The sequence below is a fragment of the Simochromis diagramma genome, unplaced genomic scaffold, assembly GCF_900408965.1.
Source record: "Simochromis diagramma unplaced genomic scaffold, fSimDia1.1 OVJJ01000317.1, whole genome shotgun sequence".
Classification (NCBI taxonomy): Eukaryota; Metazoa; Chordata; class Actinopteri; order Cichliformes; family Cichlidae; genus Simochromis; species Simochromis diagramma.
The window spans coordinates 465,050-489,081 of NW_024386994.1; the positions used below are offsets into that span (position 1 = coordinate 465,050).

Here is a 24,032-nt window from a genome sequence, read left to right on the forward strand (position 1 = left end):
AAGATCCTGTGGGACTTCCAGATACAGACGGACAAAATGGTGGTGGCTAACCAACCGGACATAGTGGTGGTAGACAAACAGAAGAAGACGGCCGTAGTGATCGATGTAGCGGTTCCGAATGACAGCAATATCAGGAAGAAGGAACACGAGAAGCTGGAGAAATACCAAGGGCTCAGAGAAGAGCTCGAGAGGATGTGGAGGGTGAAGGTAATGGTGGTCCCCGTGGTAATCGGAGCACTAGGTGCGGTGACTCCCAAGCTAGGCGAGTGGCTCCAGCAGATCCCGGGAATAACATCGGAGATCTCTGTCCAGAAGAGCGCAGTCCTGGGAACAGCTAAGATACTGCGCAGGACCCTCAAGCTCCCAGGCCTCTGGTAGAGGACCCGAGCTTGAAGGATAAACCGCCCGCAGGGGCGTGCTGGGTGTTTTTATATATATATATATATATATATAGATATATATATATATCTATATATATATATGTGGACACACACATACATCTCAAATCTGAACAATGAATAACCTCTGGTACACACTTCTGATCATAAATTCACTGACTGAGAGGGAGCTTTATTTCAAATAATGCAGCATTGCAGGCTTTTCATATTTTTACATTTTATATTTCAGAACAAACTTTATAGATGAGCAGGAGAGTAATAGTTTAAGGATGGTTATGCTTCCTGCGGAGTAATGCTTCCGGAATTATAAAGTAATTGCGGACCGAGGGCGAAGAGGGATCAACACAGATTTCACGAGACTTTTTGGTAACGAAACTGAAACAAAGAAAAAGGATTATCATTACTAAAATGTATTGTTTTATTTATTTTACAAAATAAAAACAGCTGCAAAATAAAGATGTGCATGAGACAAAATTTAGATGACAGGTGAGAGCAAATACTAAGACCAGATAAAAGCTTATATGTTAAAACTCTCATTGTCCCTGAATTCTACTTTATTTCCTAAGCAATGGTCATCCTGAGAGTGATTTATGACACTTGCACGTGTAATAAATATATATTGAAATGTAAGTAAACTTGCTGTAAAGGAACTTACATGACTGCAGTCATTGGACACCGTCGATCCGTAATGTAATATGAGCTGATATCAACCTGCTTAATTCTTATATGAGAGAAGCTGCGGCAACATCCTGGACAATGAACATTAAGAAATGTATTAGACTGTTTTAAAAAGTACGACAGAAAAGAAATCTCTATAAACCAATAGCAACAGTAACAATAAGAAACGTTTTTGTATGTTACACAGGGCTCTAGAGTGCAACCAATTTGGTCCAATTTGGTCCTAATTTCTCAACGGTGCAACTAAAAAGAATTCTAGGTCGCACCGGTGCGGCTCTATGGAAGCCTGTTTCCGCCACAAAAAAAAAAGTAGCCATCGAAATTTCGACTTATTAACCCGAAGTTTTGAGTAAATTAACTCGAAAGTTTGACTTACTAACTCATAATTTTGAGAAAAGTAACTTAAAAATTTGAGTTGCATTGTCAGTCAGTAATCTACGTGAATGATGTCATTTCCTTGTTACCCGGAAGCTGAAGTCCTTGGCTACAAATGCTACAGCTAAGCTACCAGTATTAGAGCCAGTCATGAATGTACAAATAGCTGAGTATTTTCAACGTGGCTTCACAAATGATGAAATCCTTGTGTTATTAGCTGAATCACATGGCGTTACTATTAGGAAACGTACTCTAGAAAGCGCCAATTTGTTGTGCATTCCTCTGTGCCATATTCTTCCGGGTAACAAGAAAATGACCTCATTCACGTAGATTACTAATTGGCAGAGCTAACTCGAAATTTTGATAAAGATAACTCAAAATTTTGAGAAAGATAACTCCAAATTTCGAGTTTTTGATTTTTTTTTTAATGGCGGAAACAGGCTTCCATAGGGACCAGCTGTTCAGTGCAAAAAAACCCCAAAACAAAACAAACAGAGATAGGCGGGAACTCTCTGACTGGCTGTATTCCAGTCCAGATATTCCTGTAGTCCTTCGCGTGTGTATGTTTGAAAGTGCATTTGGATAGAGGGAGGTGAGTAGTTTGAATAAAGCGATATCGATTCATGAAATCCTGAATCTACTTTTAAATATAAGTGTATTTTTACCAGAAACGCCAGAATCTCAGGTTAAAGCTCACACAATTATTTTAACAACCTCCAAACAACTAAAACATGATGAGAGCAGGTGAACGGATTCCAAACAAAGGAGTAAACACAGAGCGCGGACCCGATACATCAGTGAGATGTCAGCGTGTCCACGTACGTGCCATCGGGGCTGGAAGCCGACAGCTCACATATTATGCATGAGGTCCGAACTCTGTGTTTATGTCTTTTTTGCGCTAGATTCTGATGCTGCAGATTTTTTTTAAATCTACAACCAAAATTGATTGAACCAGCAGCAAAAGAAGATTTAAAATTAAAAGTTTTAAAAATCTAATTTCCAAGAGAGACCTGGCATCATGGCCACTATCAAGCTTAAGCGATGCGGTTGACAAATTTGGGTGCACCTAACTTTTGTCCTGGTGCACCTAAGAAAAAAGTTAGGCGCACCAGTGCAACTGTGGCAAAAAGTTAGTCTAGAGCCCTGCTACAATATTTTTAAAGTGTAAAATGTAATTGTGTATAAAAAATATGTCCTAATTTGCACACCTTTCATTTCAGAAATCTGAACACTGAATAAAACCAGCTCCAAAATTCAATAAATATATATTCATTTGCTTAAAATGTCAACTAGGCTGTCATATGTGAACCTAAATGTGAAACAGTTTCCTTGCAGTAGTGTTGTGTATTAACATATTAAAGAAGCAAAGTAGTCAAACATGTCAAAATTAATCAAAACATAAAAACAAAGAAGTTTGTTCATTTTGTTGATCACTTCCAGGCAAGGTGTAGTAGAGATGATGTCGTCTGAATGTTTGTTAAATTTGTGACCAATGCTAAAGTAATGAAAAGAGTACTGATGTGAGGATTCTGAGCAATTTACAATGAATCAGTGCTGATACGAAAGGATTCACAAAATTTTCATCCATGTTTTTGGATACAAAAAGGGAAAGCAGAAGCATACTAACTCACCATAACCAGAAACATATAATATTTGGTAGGTTAGGTTAAGTAGGTTAAAGATATCTTTGGCTAGCGTTGTAGTTCCCTTAATAAATTATGACTGCAAACTGCATTTTCATTTCTTCTTCTATGAAGGATAAAATACTTTTTAAAGCCATCTTAAAAATTCTACCTTAATAAGTATGTACTTATGATTATAGAAGCTCAGTAGACAAGCCATTATAATATAAACATATAAATGACTATTTTATATCATTTCCCTCCAGCAGAATGTGTGAAGGTTCAAAATAACTCAGGACTTCTGCTAAACTTTGCCTAAATATTTTGTGGTACAAGTTTGAACATATACAATGACTGATTAGTGCTGGTGCAAAAAAATTTGGCAAGTTGTTCATCCACATTTTCAGAAACAAATAATGAAAGTAACATCACACTAACTCACGTATACCGGAAGCATAATTTGCTTGGAAAGGAGAGTTCGGTTGTTGTTTCACTCTACGCTGAGGAGCTGCAGCGCTGCTGTGAGAAACTGTCTCTGAGGGTGTGGTGACTCCTGGGACCTTCAGCTCCACTACAGGAGAAGTAGTTGCTTTTGTCCCATCAAGGTCTCCTAAGGGTTGAAATACAGGACAAAACTATTTAGCTGTATACAAAGAAAATAATGCAAAAACAACTTTCTATACATGAAAATCTGAAACTGTTGATTTAATGAGATAATTACGTAACTACATAATTTAAGAAGTGGGTATGCAAATGATTAATTCACAAAGATTCAGTGGCACCATTTTCTATAGAACTCAATAGTCAGTAGTTATTGGTTTGGTACATGTTAAACTCCTTGTTATGTAGAGTCTTGATTCTATTTTGAGCAGGGATGAAAACAGAAAGGAAGCTTACTTTTTAAGCTTGTGTTGGTGGAGTTGGTTTTATTATCAGGGATGTAGACTGCTGGTACACTTGATATCCAGTTTATGTCAGGTGGAGGCTGAATACAAAACTCTCTCAACAGGATTTCCTCATCAGAGATGCTCGTGCTTCTTCTCTGCACAAACACTGCAAATGACATCACCTCAAAACAATGGATCTACACTTCGTGATTATATTTGAAACATGAGCTATTATTGGAGGCATAATTTTACACAAACATTTTCTATTTAAAACACCAAAAGCAAAGCTCTTACCTGGGACAAGATGTGGAGGTAAAAAGAAAGCAATCCACATGATGTTCAGTAGAGCTAAAATAATATGAGTCCACTGCATGTTTCTGTGTGCTGCTGCACTGCACATGCACCTGGCACTGTGAGCACAGTAACAGATGGTGTGCAGTAAAGACATGCTGTGAAGGATGCACAGCAGCCCTCAGATATTTTAAAATAACTTCATCTCTCTCTGCGGGTGTTTGTGGGTTTCTGATTGAGCAATTTCTCATTTAACCACAAAGAACCAACAGCACATGATCTTCAAAGTGTCTGGTCCCCAAAGCACAAAATGTACCATCAGTGTAATTAACCAGCACTTGTACACAAATACACTCAATTCTTGAACATCACAGTGAGTTCACTGTTCTTAAGCTGCCCGAACTCTCATTTGATCTATTGATACTGTTTAATCCATGCTTCCCCCTCCACAGTGCGATGCCCTTTATCACAGGTGATAATTTTTTTTCACTCATTGTGTCTTATACAATAAGTGAAAAAGGGCGATCGTGGCTCAAGAGTTGGGAGTTTGCTTTGTAATCGGAAGGTTGCCGGTTCGAGCCCCAGCTCTGACATTCTCTGCCGTTGTGTCCTTGGGCAAGACACTTCACTCGTTGCCTACTGGTGGTGGTCAGAGGGCCCGGTGGCACCAGTGTCTGGCAGCCTCGCCTCTGTCAGTGCGCCCCAGGGTGGCTGTGGCTGCAATGTAGCTTGCCATCACCAGTGTGTGAATGTGTGTGTAGATGACTGGATGTGTAAAGCGCTTTGAGGTCCTTAGGGACTAGTAAAGCGCTATATAAATACAGGCCATTTACCATTTATATGAAAAAAGTGTGATGATCCTCTGCTCTCCATTACATTATTTAAATACAGTTCTTACAATATCATGTAAGAACACGTGATGATCATTCTCATTGAATCTACACAATACTAGATTTAAATACATTAAATACATTAAATAGAAACAAAGAATAGTGCTGCGGAAACGACACACTCTTCACTAATCGGGATAATTTCAGAGTTTTCTTCAAAGTTTTCTTCTTTATCAATGAGTGATACATGTTTTTATTAAACATTTGAAAATAATACAAGACAAACTCTCATACAGGATATAAAGTCGGAGAGCTACATGTTTTGAAATAAGGAGCAGGCGCATCTATACATGCAGACATGCCAAGACATTTTTGACAGTTTCATGCTCCCAATTTTGTGGAAACAGTTTGGAGATGACCCCTTCCTGTTCCAACATGACTGTGCAGCAGCGCACAAAGAAGGGTCTAGAAAGACATGTATGAGCGAGTTTGGTATAGAAGAACTTGACCAGTCTAAAATTGGGGTTGATAAAAATCCAAATGAACTCCTTTTGTGTAGTACATTCATATGTAAATTTTTTAAGTACTAACCCCTGACAGTTTGCAAGCAGATCCAGCAGAATTTTTGGAGGTTGTTTATGATTATTTATTTAATCTTTTCTAAATTTATTTAAAGGAATTAAATTGATTAAGAAACATTCATAGAGTTCTTTATCTACACAAACACTGTATAGTACAAGAGGTTCTAGGTGGTATTTATCTTACTTAATGTTACATTAGGAGTTGCTGTAGCTCAAGAGGGAGAGCAGGTCACTTTGGTCAACAGCTACAGAAATACATTTTACTTTGGCTTTGAATATGGGATGACTTGATCCACTTTCAAGGAAATAAACATTCCATAAAATTTTTTCCTGTCATTACGGAACCTCAGTGACAATTTGCAGGATAAAATTTGTAGAGGGTAATTTTGAAATTTCAAGTTTGACCTGATGATGGCAGTGTTTTTTCACTTCTACACTGTCACCGTTACAAAAAAGTGCTTAACTCAAAAGAATCAACCATGTTGTGTACAAAAAACAGACAATGTTGCAAATAATTAATTTTAAATTATCTTTAGGCGCTTGTTATTAACAGCCTGTCACAAAACAGATCATTTGTTCTTAATTCTTTAAATTAATCTACAAAAATTCAAAATGTAACACAGTTTGGCAGGAAAAAATACTATTTTATGCCCAGTGATTCTCAAGCAGTCATTAGTCAAATCTTAGCATTTCCTGATATGGTGAGTAGAGTGTTCTAAAAGACAAATTGAAGAGACTGGAAAAGCGGAGAATTAAAGAAAAAAAAAAAATGTCGTCCTCTGGTTTAATATATTTCTTCAACATTAAATGATCCAATGACAGTTGTCAGTATTCCCACTGCTGCACAGCAACAACAACTGTTGATAATTCATTCAGCAAATTTTATTTTTCAAATTGTTAACAAATACAGTTTAAAACATTAATTAGTCATTGTCAATTGTTGATTTGTCCTGTTCTCATTGTGTAACGAATTATGATGGCTGTTTGGTAGCCGTCTGCATACAATGCATACTCTCTCTCTCTTCATGTGTGTGTGTGTTTCTCTGGTGAATTTCGACAACAGTTTTATGTTAACGTACAATCCTTAATATGTTTTATGTGTGTGTGCGGGGGGGGGGGCGCGCCAGAGAGAGTGTTTGCCCAGGGCGCCAAACAGGCTAGGACTGCCACTGTGCGCACAATGTGCTTGGAAATAGCACCAATAAAGGTGTAGTTTATGTCTATGAACAGTGAACACCCGTGTGCACATCTGTGTGGATCAGCGCGCTTGTATTCAAAAGGTTTCCCCATGTAATAATCTGCTAGAGGATGTAGAGAGCCATAGCCCCGTCCCCCAGGGCATGAAGCAGGCATGGAGGAGATCCAGGCTCCAGACATCCAGAGGCCCCAGAGTGTGAGAGCCCAAGGAGGACCACCGGAGGGGCATCCGTGCCACCCTCCTGGGAAGAGCTGAGGAGAGCCTCAGATGAGGGGTCACCCAGCAGCCACGGAGCAGAAGCCAGAGGGGGCTGCAGTGGCGTGCCCGCCGGCTCTGCCGGCAGCCAGTTGTGCCAGAGTGAACCGAGCCGCAGGCCCAGAGGCCGGAGGCCCGAGGGCCCCCTTTGCCCCGGAAGAGGCCTGACCGGGCAACAGGCACCAGGCCCTGCCAAGTAGTCACCAGGAGTGAGCTGGTACATACCTGAGCGCCCAGCCCCGGACACCAAGAACCACCAACCCACCGACCCCTGAGGGCATCAGTTACTGGCAGGGAGTGTGGTGAGGGGAGATAGGCCTTTGTCTGCACTTGTATGGTTTCTCTCCTGTGTGGACTCGTTTGTGTGTTTTAAGGTCACCTGCAGTGGTGAAGGATGACCCACACTGATCACAGAGATGCTTTTTGACCCCACTGTGAAAGAGTTCATGTCGTTTTAAGTCACCTGACGTGGGGAAGCTTCTCCCACATTCTTTGCAGTATTTCAGTTTGTCGCCAGTGTGTTTACGTTGATGTATTTTTAGGCCGGCTTGCTGACTGAAAGTCTAAAATACTTAGTCATTTGTTTAATTGTAATTTAGCATTATATAACTCACATATAAAACTATCAATTGTAATTTTAAATGGTTTAAAAGCATGTAGAAGAGCATATTTAGGCAAGTACATTTCTCCTTTTGTTATCAAGAAGCACAGACAAAAAGGAAAAAAAAACTGAATCATTGGTCATTGGTCCCCACCAATGCCAAAACGAAATCTACGCCCACTGTCTCTTCCATTGCCGTTTCACTCCAAACGTAACAAATGTCCAACTCAGACACTGTTCTCAATTTGCATTCACACACAGTGAAGTTGCAGCTTGTTGGAAACGCATCTCCATCCATCCAGTCATGATGATGGTGTTTTCTCCTTGCTGATGCCTTTTGCACATACTGCTGTTGCTGCTGGACCCCTCGCTGCTCAGGATACTGCTGTTGTCTCTTGACCTGCCATGTTGTTGCTTTTGGATCTGCATTTCGCGACAGTCAAGTGGAGTAAGTGAGTGAGACAGTAGACAGTGGTGAGGAGGGCTGTGCGAAAGCAAAAACACATAAATATGCCTGACACCCGTAAACGAAGCAGCATCTGGCTGCAGTTTAAAGACTTTTTTTTCTGTCTTGGTCTTGGTCTCGTCTCGACTTCGTCTCATCTTGGTCTTGGTCTCGGTCTTGGTCTCGTCTCGACTTCGTCTCGACTTGTTCTTAGTCTTGTCTTGGTCTCGATACCCTCTGGTCTTGGTCTTGGTTTAGGCGGTCTTGACTGCAAGTCTAGTTGCACCAGTGGTGCCATGAGCAGTATCTATCTGCTGCTCATCAGCTGCTATGCCGTGGTTATTGTCACAATGTGGTGTATTTGGAACACTCAATCCTAAGTGGATATGATCCAGGATTGGATGTTTTGTATACAATTTGAAAGGAACAATTGTTCCTTTCCCCTTTGCTGTGAACTCTGCTGATGCGGTTTTCAAAACCTACCACACTCATGTACAGTATCAGTGTCACACTGAGATATTTCAAAGATAATAATAATACATTTTATTTGAAAGCGCCTTTCAAAACACTCAAGGTCACTGTACACATTAGAATAAAAAGCAAGATAAAAGCAAGTAGTTCACACAATCGTAAAAGCATAAGACATAAACTAATAAAAGAGCAGAGTGGAGAGGTTATGTGGGATAAGCTATTTTGAACAAGTGAGTTTTGAGTTGGGACTTAAAGAGAGAGAAGGAAGAGATGTTTCTTAGATCAGGAGGTCGGGAATTCCAGAGTTGTGGAGCAGAGCAGCTGAAAGCCCTGCTCCCCATGGTGGCAAGACGGGGGGAGGGGACGGAGAGTGAAAGGGAAGAAGTAGATCTGAGACAACGAGATGGGGCGGTAATCTTGACCAGATCAGAGAGATATGGAGGGGAGAGATGATGAATAGCCTTAAATGTATGCAAGAGTATTTTGAAATTGATGCGATATTTGACCGGGAGCCAGTGAAGCTGCTGCAGGACAGGTGATGTGGTGGACAGAAGGGGTCCTGGTGATGATACAGGCAGCAGAGTTCTGGACGCGTTGGAGCTTGTGGATGGATTTTTGAGTATAAAAATAAGCTGAATAAATACAAATAAAGGGAAAGAGCTGTCCAAACCTCTGTCTCTGACCATCTGTGTTAACACTTGAAATCGGAAACATGTAAATGTAACAAACACGTTAAAACATAAGAAATCAGGGAGGGGCAAAAAAAGCATTTTGCTAAAAAAAGATTTAGAGCAGAAGTTTTTAAAATGAAGATATATTGCATTTATTTACAATTAAAAACACACAGAGCAGAAAGTGTGTTACTGTTTTACATCCACAGACACACAAGAAAAGAAGCAGGCAACATGAGGTCAAGTTATGGCAATTTTATTTTTGTATGTCAGTACATGTATTCAGAATAGAGTTTTTGAAAAACAAACAAACGTCCCAAGTAAAGTTTGGAGGGATTTTTGTGAAAGAAAGGTTGAGAGAGGGGGAAGGAGGAAGATGCTGCTGGGTCAGTTCTTTCTCAGCAGGCTGCTCCAGAATCCCCTCCTGTCCTCGGCTTGCTTTTCTTTTGCCTTCAGCTCTTTTAAGGTTTTGTTGAGCTGCTCCTTGGCATCTTTAAATGTTTCTTTCAGCTGCTGTTTGGCCAGTTTCCCTTTGTGTTTGAGGAGCTCTTTAGCTTCCTTTTTGTGCTTTTGTATTTCTTTAAGCTCATCTTTGCAGCCTTTCTTGGTCACCGTCGTTTCTTTCTTGAATACCTTCAACTCAATCTTCTCTTCTGCAAGTTGCTCTTGCACTTTCATCAGTTCCTTCTTCATGTTTTGAGTGTAACTCTTTGTATCTTCCATTTCTTTCTTTGCTTCCTGTATTTTAATTTTCTCTTCCTCCAACACTTTTTGAGCTTCCAACAATTCTTTCTTCATATTTTCAATCTCATTTTCTGCCTGGTGTTTACATTTTTTCTCCTCTTCAAGTTGTTGCTTCACATGCAGTAATTCCTTCCTTAGTGTTTCAGCTTCAGCCATTACATTTGCAGCGTCTTGTGTTGCCAACTGCATTTTCCTTTTTTCCTCTTCAAAAGCTTCCTGCACCTCCTGTAATTCCTGCATCACATTTCCTGCCTCCTTCTTTGCAGTTTGATATTTATTTTTGGCTTCTTGTGCTGTGCTTTTCTCTTCCTCCAATGCTTTTTGAGCTTCCAACAGTTCTTTATTCATGTTTTCATTCTCGTTTTCTGCCTGTTGTTTTCTCATCTTCTCTCCTTTAAGTTTGAGACCCATATCCTGTAATTCCTGCAATACTACTTCAGTTTCAAACTTTGAATTTTTAGCTTCTCCTCTTGATTTTTCTGCCTCTTCTTTTAATTTGACATTTTCAGCCTGTATCATTTGAAATTTAAAATGAATCAGCTGTACTGTATTGTGAGGTGAAGCACTCGCCGATCCTCTTCTCGATCTCCCTTGATTCATTTTGGCCTTTTAAACAAAGGAACCAACGTTTTGTAGAGGAGTGAAGTGAAGTTTTTGATGTTTCTTCGTCAACTGTCGTTTGTCCTGCACAGAGATGCTGCTGTAGATGTGTCTCTAGCTGTGTCTGGATACAATGAAACATGCTGTAACTAAGTTCTTGTGTTGCACAGTTCTACTAAACATTCCATTTCATGCATGCTCCGCCCACACGGTCAGGAATGTCAGGTGCTGCATCTCCAAATGCTGCTCCCGTTGCCTAGCAATAACAGCTGTTTACTTTTTGGGGTCTGGTTCATTGTTTAATAAAGAAAACATGTCCAAGTATTGGGTGCTGAGGCTCAGCGCATATTCTAGCCTGCTGTGTGGGTGGGCAGCTAGAAATCACTGGTGGGCAACATGAGTGAGGAGAAAACTGGAGCAGCCAAGCAGGGAGCTGCAGGTTGCTGGTTTGAGTCTCTGTTCAGATGCTGGTGTCTCCTCTCTCTGAGATGTCTGCAAACTGTCCCAGATAAAACAATGAGGATAATAAACAAACACGTGACTAAAATAACAATTATGACTCTGATGTGTTTCATGTGTAGCAGGATGGCCTCTATACAGCAGTCGCTGCAAGCATCCACATCGCCACACTTACGTTTCTTTAAGCAGGCGTGCTGGGCTCCTCCTAAGGAAAGTTTGAAACTTTATTTCCTTCATGCTGGTGAACTTTTTACAAAATATTTTCATCAAAGCTTCTCCATCACTGACAGGGATTGTTTGGATCTTCACACTCATCTCCACCAACCCTAAAAAATGAGTCTCACTTTGCTCATATAATGCCAAGAGTGTCTCCATATTCCACAAAAGTCTATGCAAACTTGTAACAGTATCCCATATTCATAGAAATATTATTGATATTATAACAAAAGCTGTCACCAACACAATTGTCCCAAGTGCTTTTTTTATTAGTTATTGCAAATGCTTGATTGCAGTTCTTCCTAGATGACAAAACCACTTATTAGGTTTAGAAGGAAATGACTTTTTCTACATGAGGTAAAGTTGGAGAGCTGTTTCCCCAAACTAAATGAAATCATCATTTAAAAAAACTACAATCTGTATTTACTCTGAACATCTGTGTTAACATTTGAAATTGGAAACATGTAAGTGTAACAGATATGTTAAAACATAAGAAATCAGGAAGGGGCATGTATAGGAATTTCTTTTACTTATGCATTAATCACATTATTTTATTGTATGATACCTTGGTGCCACTGGATTTTAACATGTCTCACACTCATACAGTAAGACAAATGCTGGGGGTCTAGTAAGGAAGTTGGGGGAAGCAGGCAACTCCACAGGATAAGTCTATTGTCTCTTTGAGGACTCTGGTAGGTAGCAAGGGAGTGTGAACCTTAAGGTGTGAAACAGCTGTGTACTGCCTTTTGTTCCTGGAGAAGGTATTTAACTGAGAGCCATGCTGGGCTCAGGGAGACTCTGCTGACCGTCTGTCCCGCGGTCATGCAGGGACTTCATCAAGCTTGGTTGTCTGTTCTTTGTGTGTTTTGATTAAAGAATGTTAGCTACCGCTCACCGCTCGTCTGCAGGCTTTATTTAAAATGGAAAACTTCCACAACAGGCAAAAAAAAAGCTTTTTGCTAAAAAAAAAAAACAGATTTAGAGCAGAAGTTTTTGCACTGCATTTTAAAATGAAAACATATTGCATTTATTTACAATTAAAAACACACAGAGCAGAAAGTGTGTTACTGTTTTACATCCACAGACACACAAGAAAAGAAGCAGGCAACATGAGGTCAAGTTATGGCAATTTTATTTTTGTATTTCAGTACAGATTAGAGTTTTTAAAAAACAAACAAACGTCCCAAGTAAAGTTTGGGGGGATTTTTGTGAAAGAAAGGTTGAGAGAGGGGGAAGGAGGAAGATGCTGCTGGGTCAGTTCTTTCTCAGCAGTCTGCTCCAGAATCCCCTCCTGTCCTCGGCTTGCTTTTCTTTTGCCTTCAGCTCTTTTAAGGTTTTGTTGAGCTGCTCCTCGGCATCTTTAAATTTTTCTTTCAGCTGCTGTTTGGCCAGTTTCACTTTGTGTTTGAGGAGCTCTTTAGCTTCCTTTTTGTGCTTTCGTATTTCTTTAAGTGCATCTTTGCAGTCTTTCTTGGTCACCGCAGAGCCGGTCATCAACATGAACTATAGTTTGGTGTCTTAGACCACTTCTGACTTGCAGCATGTTGTACAGAGCAAAGAGGAAGGTGAAATTACAGCTAGAGAAAGATATTTGGTGGGTGAACATCTCGTCTGGCTACTATACTGAAGCTTACTACCATGTAGATAGCAGCAGCTTCACATTTTTGATATATGCCTCCCATTAAAACTAGCCAAAGAAAAATATGTGCTCTTGAGGTGTGGTTTTAAATCCTACTCTCCCCAAAAATGTAATCAACAATTGTACCTAACCAGCTCTTATATGGTGTAATTAAAATTTTACATTGCCTGTAGCTTGGCTAACCCAGGTGTTAAGGTGATAAGGATTAGTTCGAGTCTGAGCAACTTCGTATGATTTTCTCAAGTTTCACTACCAACCACTTTGTGGTTTTTGAACCAGTTCTTGGAGACAAGTTGGCATCTTCCATGCAATTTCCATGAAATTCTTGTGAGGGGTCAGATTTGAAGCTACACTGTTTTTATAGTCAGATGTCCTTTAGTTAGCAATGAATCTTCCCTTGAGTCTGGCACCTTTGTGTCACTTGGTAATGATTTTTATAACCTGCTTGCTTTTGACTTTTATGGTTTTAACTTTGGAAACCTGTTTTAGAATACAGGATTGCATATGCCACAAATGTTTATGAAAGACCTCACCTATGAAAGACTTAAGCACTTGAGTTGATGTCAACTGGATTGAATCTTGAACCCGGTATCATCCACAGATGAAAAATGGGTCTAAACTTGCCAACAGGCATTTGTAACATCTAAAAGGACTTTTGATGTTTTTTAGATGGGACTTTGTTATGGTTAGCTTTCTGATAGTCAGATGTGCTCTAAGATACTAGACTATAAAATGTACCTCCACTTTCCAAGTGACTTTGGTTGTCTTTGGTAAATACCTGTCATCAGAACGCGCCACTGTCACTTTTGTATTCTAAGTAAAGGTGTGGGTTCAAATCCCCCTCTTGACAAAGCTTTTGTCTTTAGATTTCATTCAGCAGGTCTTCCTGTGAAGAACCCTGAGGGTCTTAATCAGCAGTTAGAACTTGTCCGTCCTATTATCCACAGACCTCACATTATATATGCAAACAACATACAATTGAAAGTCTTGAAACTTGTGCTCTTAAGTGGGTAAAGACTAGTCTTCAGCAACTTCATCACATGTATATGAGGTTACTGTTCATTGAGCTCTGATGGTGAGGACTTCTTCAGTATATTAACCAGACGAGATGTTCACCCACCAAATATCTTTCTCTAGCTGTAATTTCACCTTCCTCTTTGCTCTGTACAACATGCTGCAAGTCAGAAGTGGTCTAAGACACCAAACTGCTTCAGTGCAAATAACTATAGTTCATGTTGATGAACTATCTCTCACTGAGACACTTATAGACTTGTTCTTCACATTTGGTTGCATGTACAGTGACATTATCTTTTGTTTTCTGCTAATCAGAAGTGGTTTTAGAACCTAGAGTGAAGCTTGGCTACCCAAGTGGTTTTGGTTCACTTTGATGTGCTGTTTTTAACAAAGTGTTATCCTCATCCACTTTTTCGTTCAACATTTTATAAGTATAGGTTCAAATCCCACACCTGACAAATACCTTTTGTTACATGTTGTATACTTGCATTCATTCATTCATTCATATGTCCAATAGACTGTTTAGCACAGGTTTAGCTGTGATGTCTCTTTAAATTAAAGTACAAAACACAAGTATATTCAGAAATAGATCACTTGCAAGCAGCTTTCTAAGCAAATTTAAGGTTCACATGGAGTTGTAGGAGCTTTACTTTCTGTTTGTCTGGATAGCTAAGTGGTTTAAGGCATGAAAAATCTGTTTTTTCCTGACCAAAGTGACATCTAGCATCCAAATAGAGACACTGGTTCAACCCCAACCCCTGCCAAAGATTTTATCCAAGCTGTTTGATGAAACTTTACCGTCTGCTCAACACAAAACATAATCAGTTACTTTTAATTTCAATTACTTTTAAATTCATGGGCTCAAGAGTTCATTGCACCTTTAAATCTGGAGACAAAAGCTTGCCAGGTATGGGAGTTGAACACAGAATTTTATTAAAAGTCTGTAGGACCCTTTTAACAGGAAGGACTAAAGCCTTGGTTTGGGCTTCTTAGCATACTCACGCATCCTGCCAATCTGAAAACGATGTTATCTATCTGGACCTTACAGTCACATAGAAAGCAATGACTCCTTGACGTTGCTAACTGTGGACGAGTTTTATAAGCTCCTGCCGGTCTGCATTATATATTCCTTATCTTTTGCATATTTCAGACAAGGGTGTTTTCCGCCTATATCATTTAGTTAGTTATTGTTAAGTAAGTCCTTGATGTCAGGAGGTTAAGACTTCCACATGGTGGATGACTGGGAAACCTTACACCTATAAAGGTGTAAGATACTGGACTCAAGAACGGACCTTTGTTTTCCAAGTGACTTTGGTTGACTTTGATAAATGTCATCCATCAATTTTAGCTAGCAGCACTTACATGTTTGGGTGGAGGTTCAACGTTTCTTTATTGAGATTTCATGTCTAGAGTTCCACACAAGAAAAAAAAGAATCACAACCAAATAATTTCATTTCAAGTGTTTATTGCCACGTGCATTTAGTAAGATTAGTAAGTATTTGCAGACAAGCTGGTCTCCATGCAATCTGCTTAGAACCAATTAAAAGATTTTCGGTGCAGCACTCACTCATTCAAAGGCAGTCCACAGATGAAAAAAAGGTGTAAACTTTTTCATCTAAACATTTAAAGTGTATTTGTGGCTTCTGATCTGTTAGGCAAAGGTAGTCAAAGATACTGGACTGGAAAATGGACCTTTCCTTCCCAAGTGACTTTGGCTAACTTTGAAAAACGCTTTCCGTCAAATCTAGCCATTGGAACTTATGCTTTTCAAATACAGGTTTCAAATCTTACTCTGGACAAAGCTGTAGTCTTTAGATTTCATTCAAACTGCTTGATTAAAGTTTTTTTAAACTCATGACATGAACTTTGCGCTGAAATCGTACTTCTTATAAAGATTTACACACACTACATGTAAATCTTTAGACTGCCTAGAACATAGACTAGGCAGCCTACTGTCTAGAATTAGGGAAGTGAACTAATTCAAGGCTTTAAATTATTGTAGGAAAATTTGTGCTTTGTGATTGTGTGTTGTGAGAAGAATGGCACCTGGCTTGTTCAGTTGGAAGACCATGCACCTCATGGATGTGTGTTCAAGCCCCTTGGTGAGTGAAGGTTTTGTCATTTAACAGAAAGATTTAGTGCAGGGGTCTCCAAGTTCAGTCCTCGACAGTTACTGTCCAGCAGCAAACACAGAATGGTTGAATTACCTCTTCATTATGCCATCACATTTGGCAAAGGCCTGGTTACAATCCACTCATTAGATTCAGATGTGCTGGAACAATGATGCATCTAAAAGCAGCAGGATATTAGCCCTCCAGGATTGGAGTGGAGACCCCTGATTTAGTGGAAAAGAAAACTGGCTTTCAATTGCGATAAGGACTCTTACACACTTAACACAAATAGTACTAGATCAGTGACATGAGTGGGTAATAAGAGCATCTTAGAGAAGCAGAGAAGATGACCATGCAGTATTTTAGAGGAATCCAGTGAAACTGCGGAAAGACTGGAATCATTTGTTCTACTGGAAGAGATTCTGGCAATGACATGAGCCTCTGCATTGTAAACCAGATGAAGTACATGGATATGGTGTTCATAAGTCAGAGGTGGACTACGGTACTTCATTACACAATGGACCCCAGCTTTCCAAGTGGCTTTGGTCAGCTTTGGTAAATGCACCAGAACTGCCAATGGTCACTTATGTGTTTTAAAGAAAGGTGTGGGTTCAAATCCCATTTTTGACAAAGATTTTGTCTTTAGATTTCATTAAAGTTTCCTGATGAAAGTTTGAAACTCATAACATGAAGTGCAGTTTGAAATCCTACATTTTATGATTTCATCTTGCATGCGCTACTGTCTTGCCTGATGACCAACATTTAAAGAACTTAATCAAAAACTTTTTTAAATGACAGTGAGAGACTTTTACGTGGAGGACTTTTAGACTGTCAAAATGGAAGGAGGCACTCCTTCCTGACCAAAGCAACTTCTGCTCTGCTAATGGTCTTCAAATTTTATTCAAGTTCTGTAAATTTATTTTGTAAGTTAATCATATGAGGTCTATGTCCACATGAACAGAATCAACTTTTGGGTATTTAAAACATGCTTATTTCTTTACTTTGAATGTTTGACTTGGATTTTATCTTGACTTAGATATCGTCCACAAATTACAAATACAGCTAAACTTGTGAACAGGCATTACTTTGTGATTAATGTTCTACTAGTCAGAGGTGGTCTAAGATACTGGACTCAAGTATGGATTTGCACTTCCCAAGTGACTTTGGCTGGCTTTGGTAAATCACTTAGCAAAGATCTGCTGACGTCACTTATGCTTTTTAAATAGAGTAGTGAGTTCAAATCCCATTCCTGACAACCATTTTTTATTTTGATTTAGTTCAAGTTGCTTAATGAAAATTTGTTTGAAATTCATGACATGAAGTTTGGGTTTAATGATAAAGGTTTGAGCTTTACATGCTGCTGTCTTACAGCTCTAAATTGGTCAGCAGTAAGGGAAGTAAAATAATTGGATGCTTAGAGTCTTGGAATCTTTCTGTTTTCTGGTTAAGTGTTTACATAGGTGGAAAGCCTGGCTAGTTCAGTTGGAACCCCATATATCTCAGGGATGTGAAAACATGTTAGCCGTGCAATAAGCTGTCCAGCGTCTACCCCGACTCTCATCCTATGGTAGCTAGAATATGCTCCAGTCCCCATGAATCAGAATTGGATAAATGAAAGAGGATGGTTGGATGGATGAATGGATGGATGGATGGATGAATGGATGGATGGATTCTGTATCTTCTGGACTAAAGATGAGACAGACCATCTCAACTGTTGTAAGCGTTCAGTTCAAAAGGTTGCATGTCTGATGGTATGGGAGTTCATCAGTGCTCATGGAATTGTCAGCTTGCACATTTGGAAAGGGACCATCAATGCATTACGAACATTGCATCCTATACTCCAAACAGACGGGGTGCTGTGGGGTAGTAGTCAAAGCAGGGAAGCCTAGACCTCTTTACTTTACTTTATTGATGAACATAAAACAGTACAATCAAATATACAGCACAAGTCTAATTAAAAGCTAGTCTAAATTAAGGAGTCTTAAGATGATGTTTAAAAGAATAAATACAATCCAGGCAACGTAGAGATGGAGGGAGAGAATTCCACAACCTGGGGGCCACTGCTCTAAAAGATCTAATACCTCTCTCTCACCAGTCACCTCACCCATCTTTTTTGGAGAAACCTCAAGGAGTTCCCACATCGGTCGATAGATGTAACCTCTCCAGTATGTCCTGGGTCTACCCCAGGCCTTCTCCTGACCAATCAGGAGAAGGCATGTCCAAACATGCCCGGCCGAAACCCCTTAACGTTATGCCTCAAGTGGCTCCTTTCTAAGTGTAAGAGGGAGGATAAGAAGGACAGACGCAACAACATTGTCATCCCCTGTGTAGCCGGTGTATCAGAAAAACTCAGGAGAGTTTTCTCCAAGCATGACATCCCAGTGCATTTCAGACCCAGCAACACGCTCAGACAAAAACTGGTTCACCCAAAAGACAGCTGCTGTCCTATTATTTAGAAGCAAGGGCTTCTAAATATTAGGTGGTGTGCTGTTACATTTATCAAGATCAATACTTTTATTTTAAAGGTACATAGGGTGTCATTGAAAATTTCAAAAATTGCTGAAAATGCCTCTGACAGAACTTTCCATTCGGTTACACTGAAAGGAAATGAAGCTGTGGTTTAGCCCAGCGATGCAGCTCAAAGCATGACACTGTTAACAAAACCAACTTCTACATCCCCCTCGCCCAAAAGTTTAAAAAAATATATGTCACAAAATATTATGACCACAAAAAAAAATGCTAAAACAATCGTTGAGCAGTCCATATGACTCCATGAGTTTTGCTTTAATTCTTCTTGGTACAACTTTCAGCAGCAGTTGTTGGGACTATTTCCATCTGAGTAAAGAGGATTAAGATCAAACTGTTTAGAAAGTATAAGAATAAAAAAAATACTGATGACCACCAGAGCTAGTCCTCCTTGTAGATAATCAAATGGTATAAATTTCTAAATTCACCGCGCCTTGTTCTCAAATTATCGCATTCCCAAGACTTACAATTCAATTCAATTCAATTTTATTTATATAGCGCCAAATCACAACAAAAGTCGCCTCAAGGTGCTTTATATTGTACATTAGATACAGAGAAAAACCCAACAAGCATATGACCCCCTATGAGCAAGCACTTTGGTGACAGTGGGAAGGAAAAACTCCCTTTTAACAGGAAGAAACCTCCAGCAGAACCAGGCTCAGGGAGGGGCGGGGCCATCTGCTGCGACCGATTGGGGTGAGAGAAGGAAGACAGGATAAAGACATGCTGTGGAAGAGAGACAGAGGCTAATAACAGATATGATTCAATGCAGAGAGGTCTATTAACCGATAGTGGGTGAGAAAGGTGACTGGAAAGGAAAAACTCAATGCATCATGGGAGTCCCTGGCAGCCTACGTCTATTGCAGCATAACTAAGGGAGGATTCAGGGTCACCTGGTCCAGCCCTAACTATATGCTTTAGCAAAAAGGAAAGTTTTAAGCCTAATCTTAAAAGTAGAGATGGTGTTTGTCTCCTGAATCCAAACTGGAAGCTGGTTCCACAGAAGAGGGGCCTGAAAACTGAAGGCTCTGCCTCCCATTCTACTTTTAAATACTCTGGGAACAACAAGTAAGCCTGCAGAGCGAGAGCGAAGTGCTCTAATAGGGTGATATGGTACTACAAGGTCATTAAGATAAGATGGGGCCTGATTATTTAAGACCTTGTATGTGAGGAGCAGGATTTTGAATTCAATTCTGGATTTAACAGGAAGCCAATGAAGGGAAGCCAAAACAGGAGAAATCTGCTCTCTCTTTCTAGTCCCTGTCAGGACTCTTGCTGCAGCATTTTGGATTAGTTGAAGGCTTTTCAGTGAGTTTTTTGGACATCCTGATAATAATGAATTACAGTAGTCCAGCCTGGAAGTAATAAATGCATGAACTAGTTTTTCAGCATCACTCTGAGACAGGATATTTCTAAGTTTAGAGATGTTGCGCAAATGGAAGAAAGCAGTCTTACATATTTGTTTAATATGTGCGTTGAAGGACATGTTCTGGTCAAAAATGACTCCAAGGTTCCTCACAGCATTACTGGAGGCCAAGGTAATGCCATCCAGGGTAAGAATCTGGTTAGATACCATATTTCTAAGATTTTCAGGGCCGAGTACAATAACCTCAGTTTGATCTGAATTAAGAAGCAGAAAGTTAGCGGCCATCCAAGTCTTTATGTCTTTAAGACATTCCTGCAGTTTAACTAATTGGTGTGTGTTATCTGGCTTCATAGACAGATAGAGCTGGGTGTCATCTGCATAGCAGTGAAAATGTATGCTATGTCTTCTAATGATGCTGCCTAAGGGAAGCATGTATAGTGTAAACAGAATTGGTCCTAGCACTGAACCCTGTGGAACTCCATAATTAACCTCAGTGTGTGAAGAGGACTCTCCATTTACATGCACAAACTGGAGTCTATTAGATAGATATGATACAAACCACTGCAGTGCAGTACCTGTAATACCTACAGCATGCTCTAATCGCTCTAATAGGATATTATGGTTGACAGTATCGAACGCTGAACTAAGGTCTAGCAGGACAAGCACAGAGATGAGTCCACTGTCAGAGGCCATAAGAAGATCATTTGTAACCTTCACTAAAGCTGTTTCTGTGCTGTGATGAGCTCTGAAACCTGACTGAAACTCTTCAAATAAACCATTCCTGTGCAGATGATCTGTTAGCTGTTTGACAACTACTCTTTCAAGGATGTTTGATATCAGAATCAGAATCAGAATTGGTTTTATTGCCAAATGTTGAGCAGGTTTACAACATTAGGAAATTGCTGCAGTGCTTCAGTGCAAACATGGTGGTGATCAGTGCCAAAACATGGAATCATGCAGTGAAACAGGTAGGTCGAGGTGTGGGGACAGTCGATTTATTGTTATTGGCAGCGGGGGAATAACTGTTCTTTGCGAGAGTTCTGTGCGAATGGACAGGAGCTCTGCCTGAGGGAGCAGGTCAACGACTATAAAGAAGGTTGGAGATTGGCTATAATTAGCTGATGCTGGTCGAGAGGTTTTGAGAAAACTACAGCCAGCTGAAGGCCTGTGGTACAAGCTGATCATTAGAGATAGGTTGATCAATTTAAGACTGAAGCATTAATTAATGGCAGGACTTCTTTGAGCAGTTTTGTAGGAATTGGGCCTAAAAGACACGTTGATGGCTTGGAGGAAGTAATTATTGAAGGTTGACTCAGAAAGATTCAATTGGAGAACAAGAGCTCACTTAACCATCAATGGGTACTAGAGTAGTAGCTGTAGATAATATTACATCTGTGGGATGATTATTGGTCATTTTTCCTGTAATGATAAAATTGTTATTTGTGAAGAAGTTCATGAAGTCATTACTAGTTAATGTTAAAGGGATGGTTGGCTCAACAGTACTCTGACTTTATGTCAGCCGGGCTACAGAGTTGAAGAGAAACCTGGCGTTGTTCTTATTTTACAGAAAACCTGACCTCTGACCTTGAGATCGCCTTGACTTGAGAAGGTCACAGGACTCAGACTTATACATTATTTTAAGTAGCTGCACCTGTGGTATCAATTTCAGAATCCTACACAAGTTATCTGATTCACAAACTTGGATGTTGATGCTGCCCGCCCGTCAGTCAGCGTAGCCCCAAAATGATGAGGAAGATAAGGAACATTTCTTTGAATTAAAATTTTTCTAAAGTGTTATACTTTATAGGGAAATTGGTGAATTTACCATGGAAAAAGGTCTTTATTTGCATATTTTTCAGCTTAGAAATCTGAACTTTGAGGCACCAGACAAAGAGCGATTCAGAAGACCCCTATGAGCAGAACACCAAGGGAACAGTTCACCCTGCCCGGGATAGAGTCACTGGGGCCCTGCCCTGGAGCCAGGCCTGGGGAGGGTGCCCGCGGGCGAGCGTCTGGTGGCCAGACCTTAGTCCATGGTGCCCGTCCGGTCACAGCCCGAAAAAGTGACACGGGCCCATCATCCTGTAGACCAACCAACCCCACAGCTTGGGCTCTGGAACCAGTCCCCTGGAGAGGGTTTGGACTCTGTCTCAGTCTAGTTGTCCCTGGTGAGAGGCGGGCTGTAGTGGGTATCCTAGTATCCCCTCAGCTTGCTGCCTGTACGTGGTGAAGAGAGAGCTGAGTGTAAAAGCAAAGCTTTCAATTTACCGGTCGATCTACGTCCCTACCCTCACCTATGAGATGTGGGTAGGGACTAAATCCTTGGCTCCTCGGTGAGGTGTACCGGGCACGTCCCACCAGGAGGAGGCCCCGGGAGAGACCAAGACCACTGGAGGGATTATATCTCTTGGCTGGCCTGGGAACGCCTTGGTGTTCCCCTGGGCAAGCTGGAGGAGATAATAATAACAATGGATTGGATTTATATAGCGCTTTTCAAGGCACCCAAAGCACTTTACAATGCCACTATTCATTCACTCTTGCATTCACACACTGGTGTAGGCAAGCTACGGTTGTAGCCACAGCTGCCCTGGGGCACACTGACAGAAGCGAGGCTGCCATATCGCACCATCAGCCCCTCTGGCCAACACCAGTAGGCGGTTGGGTAAAGTGTCTTGCCCAAGGACACAATGACCAGGACAGAGAGCCCGGGGATCGAACCGGCGACCTTCCGGTTACAGATACACTTCCCAACCCCTGAGCCACGGTCACCCAGTAAATGGTTCTTAACAGTGCTTTTCTACTCTTCTGAGCACTCAAAGCGCTTTACACAACTTGTGCATTCACCCATTCACACCCATTCGCACAAACACATTTCCTTAGTGCTTTTTAACTAACATTCACACAATTCAATTCAATTTTATTTATATACATTTATATACAGTTACAAATCAGTTGCATATATAACTCATAGATTGTGTTTAAATTAATTGTACTTTCAGAATCGACCAAATTATATGTTATTTATTTTAAAAGTGTTATTTCACACAGTATGTAAGGAAGACTTGGCAACTCGTAAAGCTTAGAAGAAATGAAGAAGAGACAAGAAAAAGTTTCACACGCTTGTATTTTTGTGGTGTTTATTTTGGAGGATAACACATAACACAAAGCAAAGAGACATTACACAATCAAAGGACTTTTCAGTGGATTGCTTCAGGCTAATAACTAGCTTTGGATCAGTTGAGACAGAGTTGCACTAATTACAAAAGTCATAAAGGTACATTGGATATGATATTATCTGATAAAGCAGAACAAAATGAAATGATGAGCAGGCAGCTGGTTTAAAAAGAGCTCTCGTCCAGCGTTTTCATGATGCTATCGACCCAGGAGAGAGACGGATCCATACAGACTGAATGACACTTTTTGGTAATGAAGCTGAAACAAAGAGGTAGAAATGCTGCTGTTATTATCTGTTCTTTTTTCTTTTTTAATAAAAAAGTACAAATAACAAAATTTTCCAAAGTGTTCTATTTCAAATGGAAAGTGGGAAGTTTAGCATGAAAAAATGTCCTTATTTACATAACTTTCAGTTCAAAAATATAACTTTGCATCATGTGCATAATTTTAATTTTTAATTGTACAAATATGCTGTTACAATGGTCATACTGCGCATTTTTTCATTACAGTAATTTCAGTCATTGTGTTAAACAATATGACAAGATACAAACCCAGATTTCTTCACTTACATGGCGGCAGGCTTTAGGCATCGGTGATCAGTCAGGTAATACGACTCCACAAGGCTTGGTCTAATTCTTCTTGGGTAAAACTTGAAGCAGCAGTTGTCGGGGCCATTTCTAACTGAGTAAAGAGCATTAAGATCAGACAGTAAAAAAAACATACTGACGACCACGAGTGCTACCCCTCATCTTCCTAGTAAATACACACATGGTCTACATTTCAAAATCCACCTCACCTTGTTCTCAAGTTTTTGCATTCCCAACACTTTTAGGAAAACTTCTGACCTTGAGTTCAAGGTCACCGGGATTTAGACTTGTCT

At 40.2% G+C, this 24,032-nt stretch overlaps 2 protein-coding genes across 2 annotated transcripts in view; both read right to left on the minus strand.

Moving 5' to 3' along the window:
* Positions 1–24,032, minus strand: part of LOC120739090 — a 50,888-nt gene that overhangs the window by 21,248 nt on the left and 5,608 nt on the right. The window lies entirely within an intron of this gene.
* LOC120739141 lies at positions 479–4,381 on the minus strand. Its single transcript, XM_040040830.1, has 5 exons — positions 4,255–4,381; positions 3,971–4,126; positions 3,516–3,683; positions 1,054–1,147; positions 479–773 (listed from the first exon to the last, which is right to left on the minus strand). The coding sequence occupies exons 1-5, from the start codon at positions 4,358–4,360 to the stop codon at positions 662–664; spliced, it is 636 nt and encodes a 211-aa protein (XP_039896764.1). The 5' UTR covers positions 4,361–4,381; the 3' UTR covers positions 479–661.

Coding starts and splice junctions, on each gene's coding strand:
- LOC120739141 (XM_040040830.1), bottom strand. CDS start 4,360: ATGTGCAGTGCAGCAGCACACAGAAACATGCAGTGGACTCATATTATT. Junction 3,684..3,970: donor CACCAACACAAGCTTAAAAA/GTAAGCTTCCTT, acceptor TTCAACCCTTAG/GAGACCTTGATGGGACAAAA. Junction 774..1,053: donor TGTCCAATGACTGCAGTCAT/GTAAGTTCCTTT, acceptor TCTTTGTTTCAG/TTTCGTTACCAAAAAGTCTC.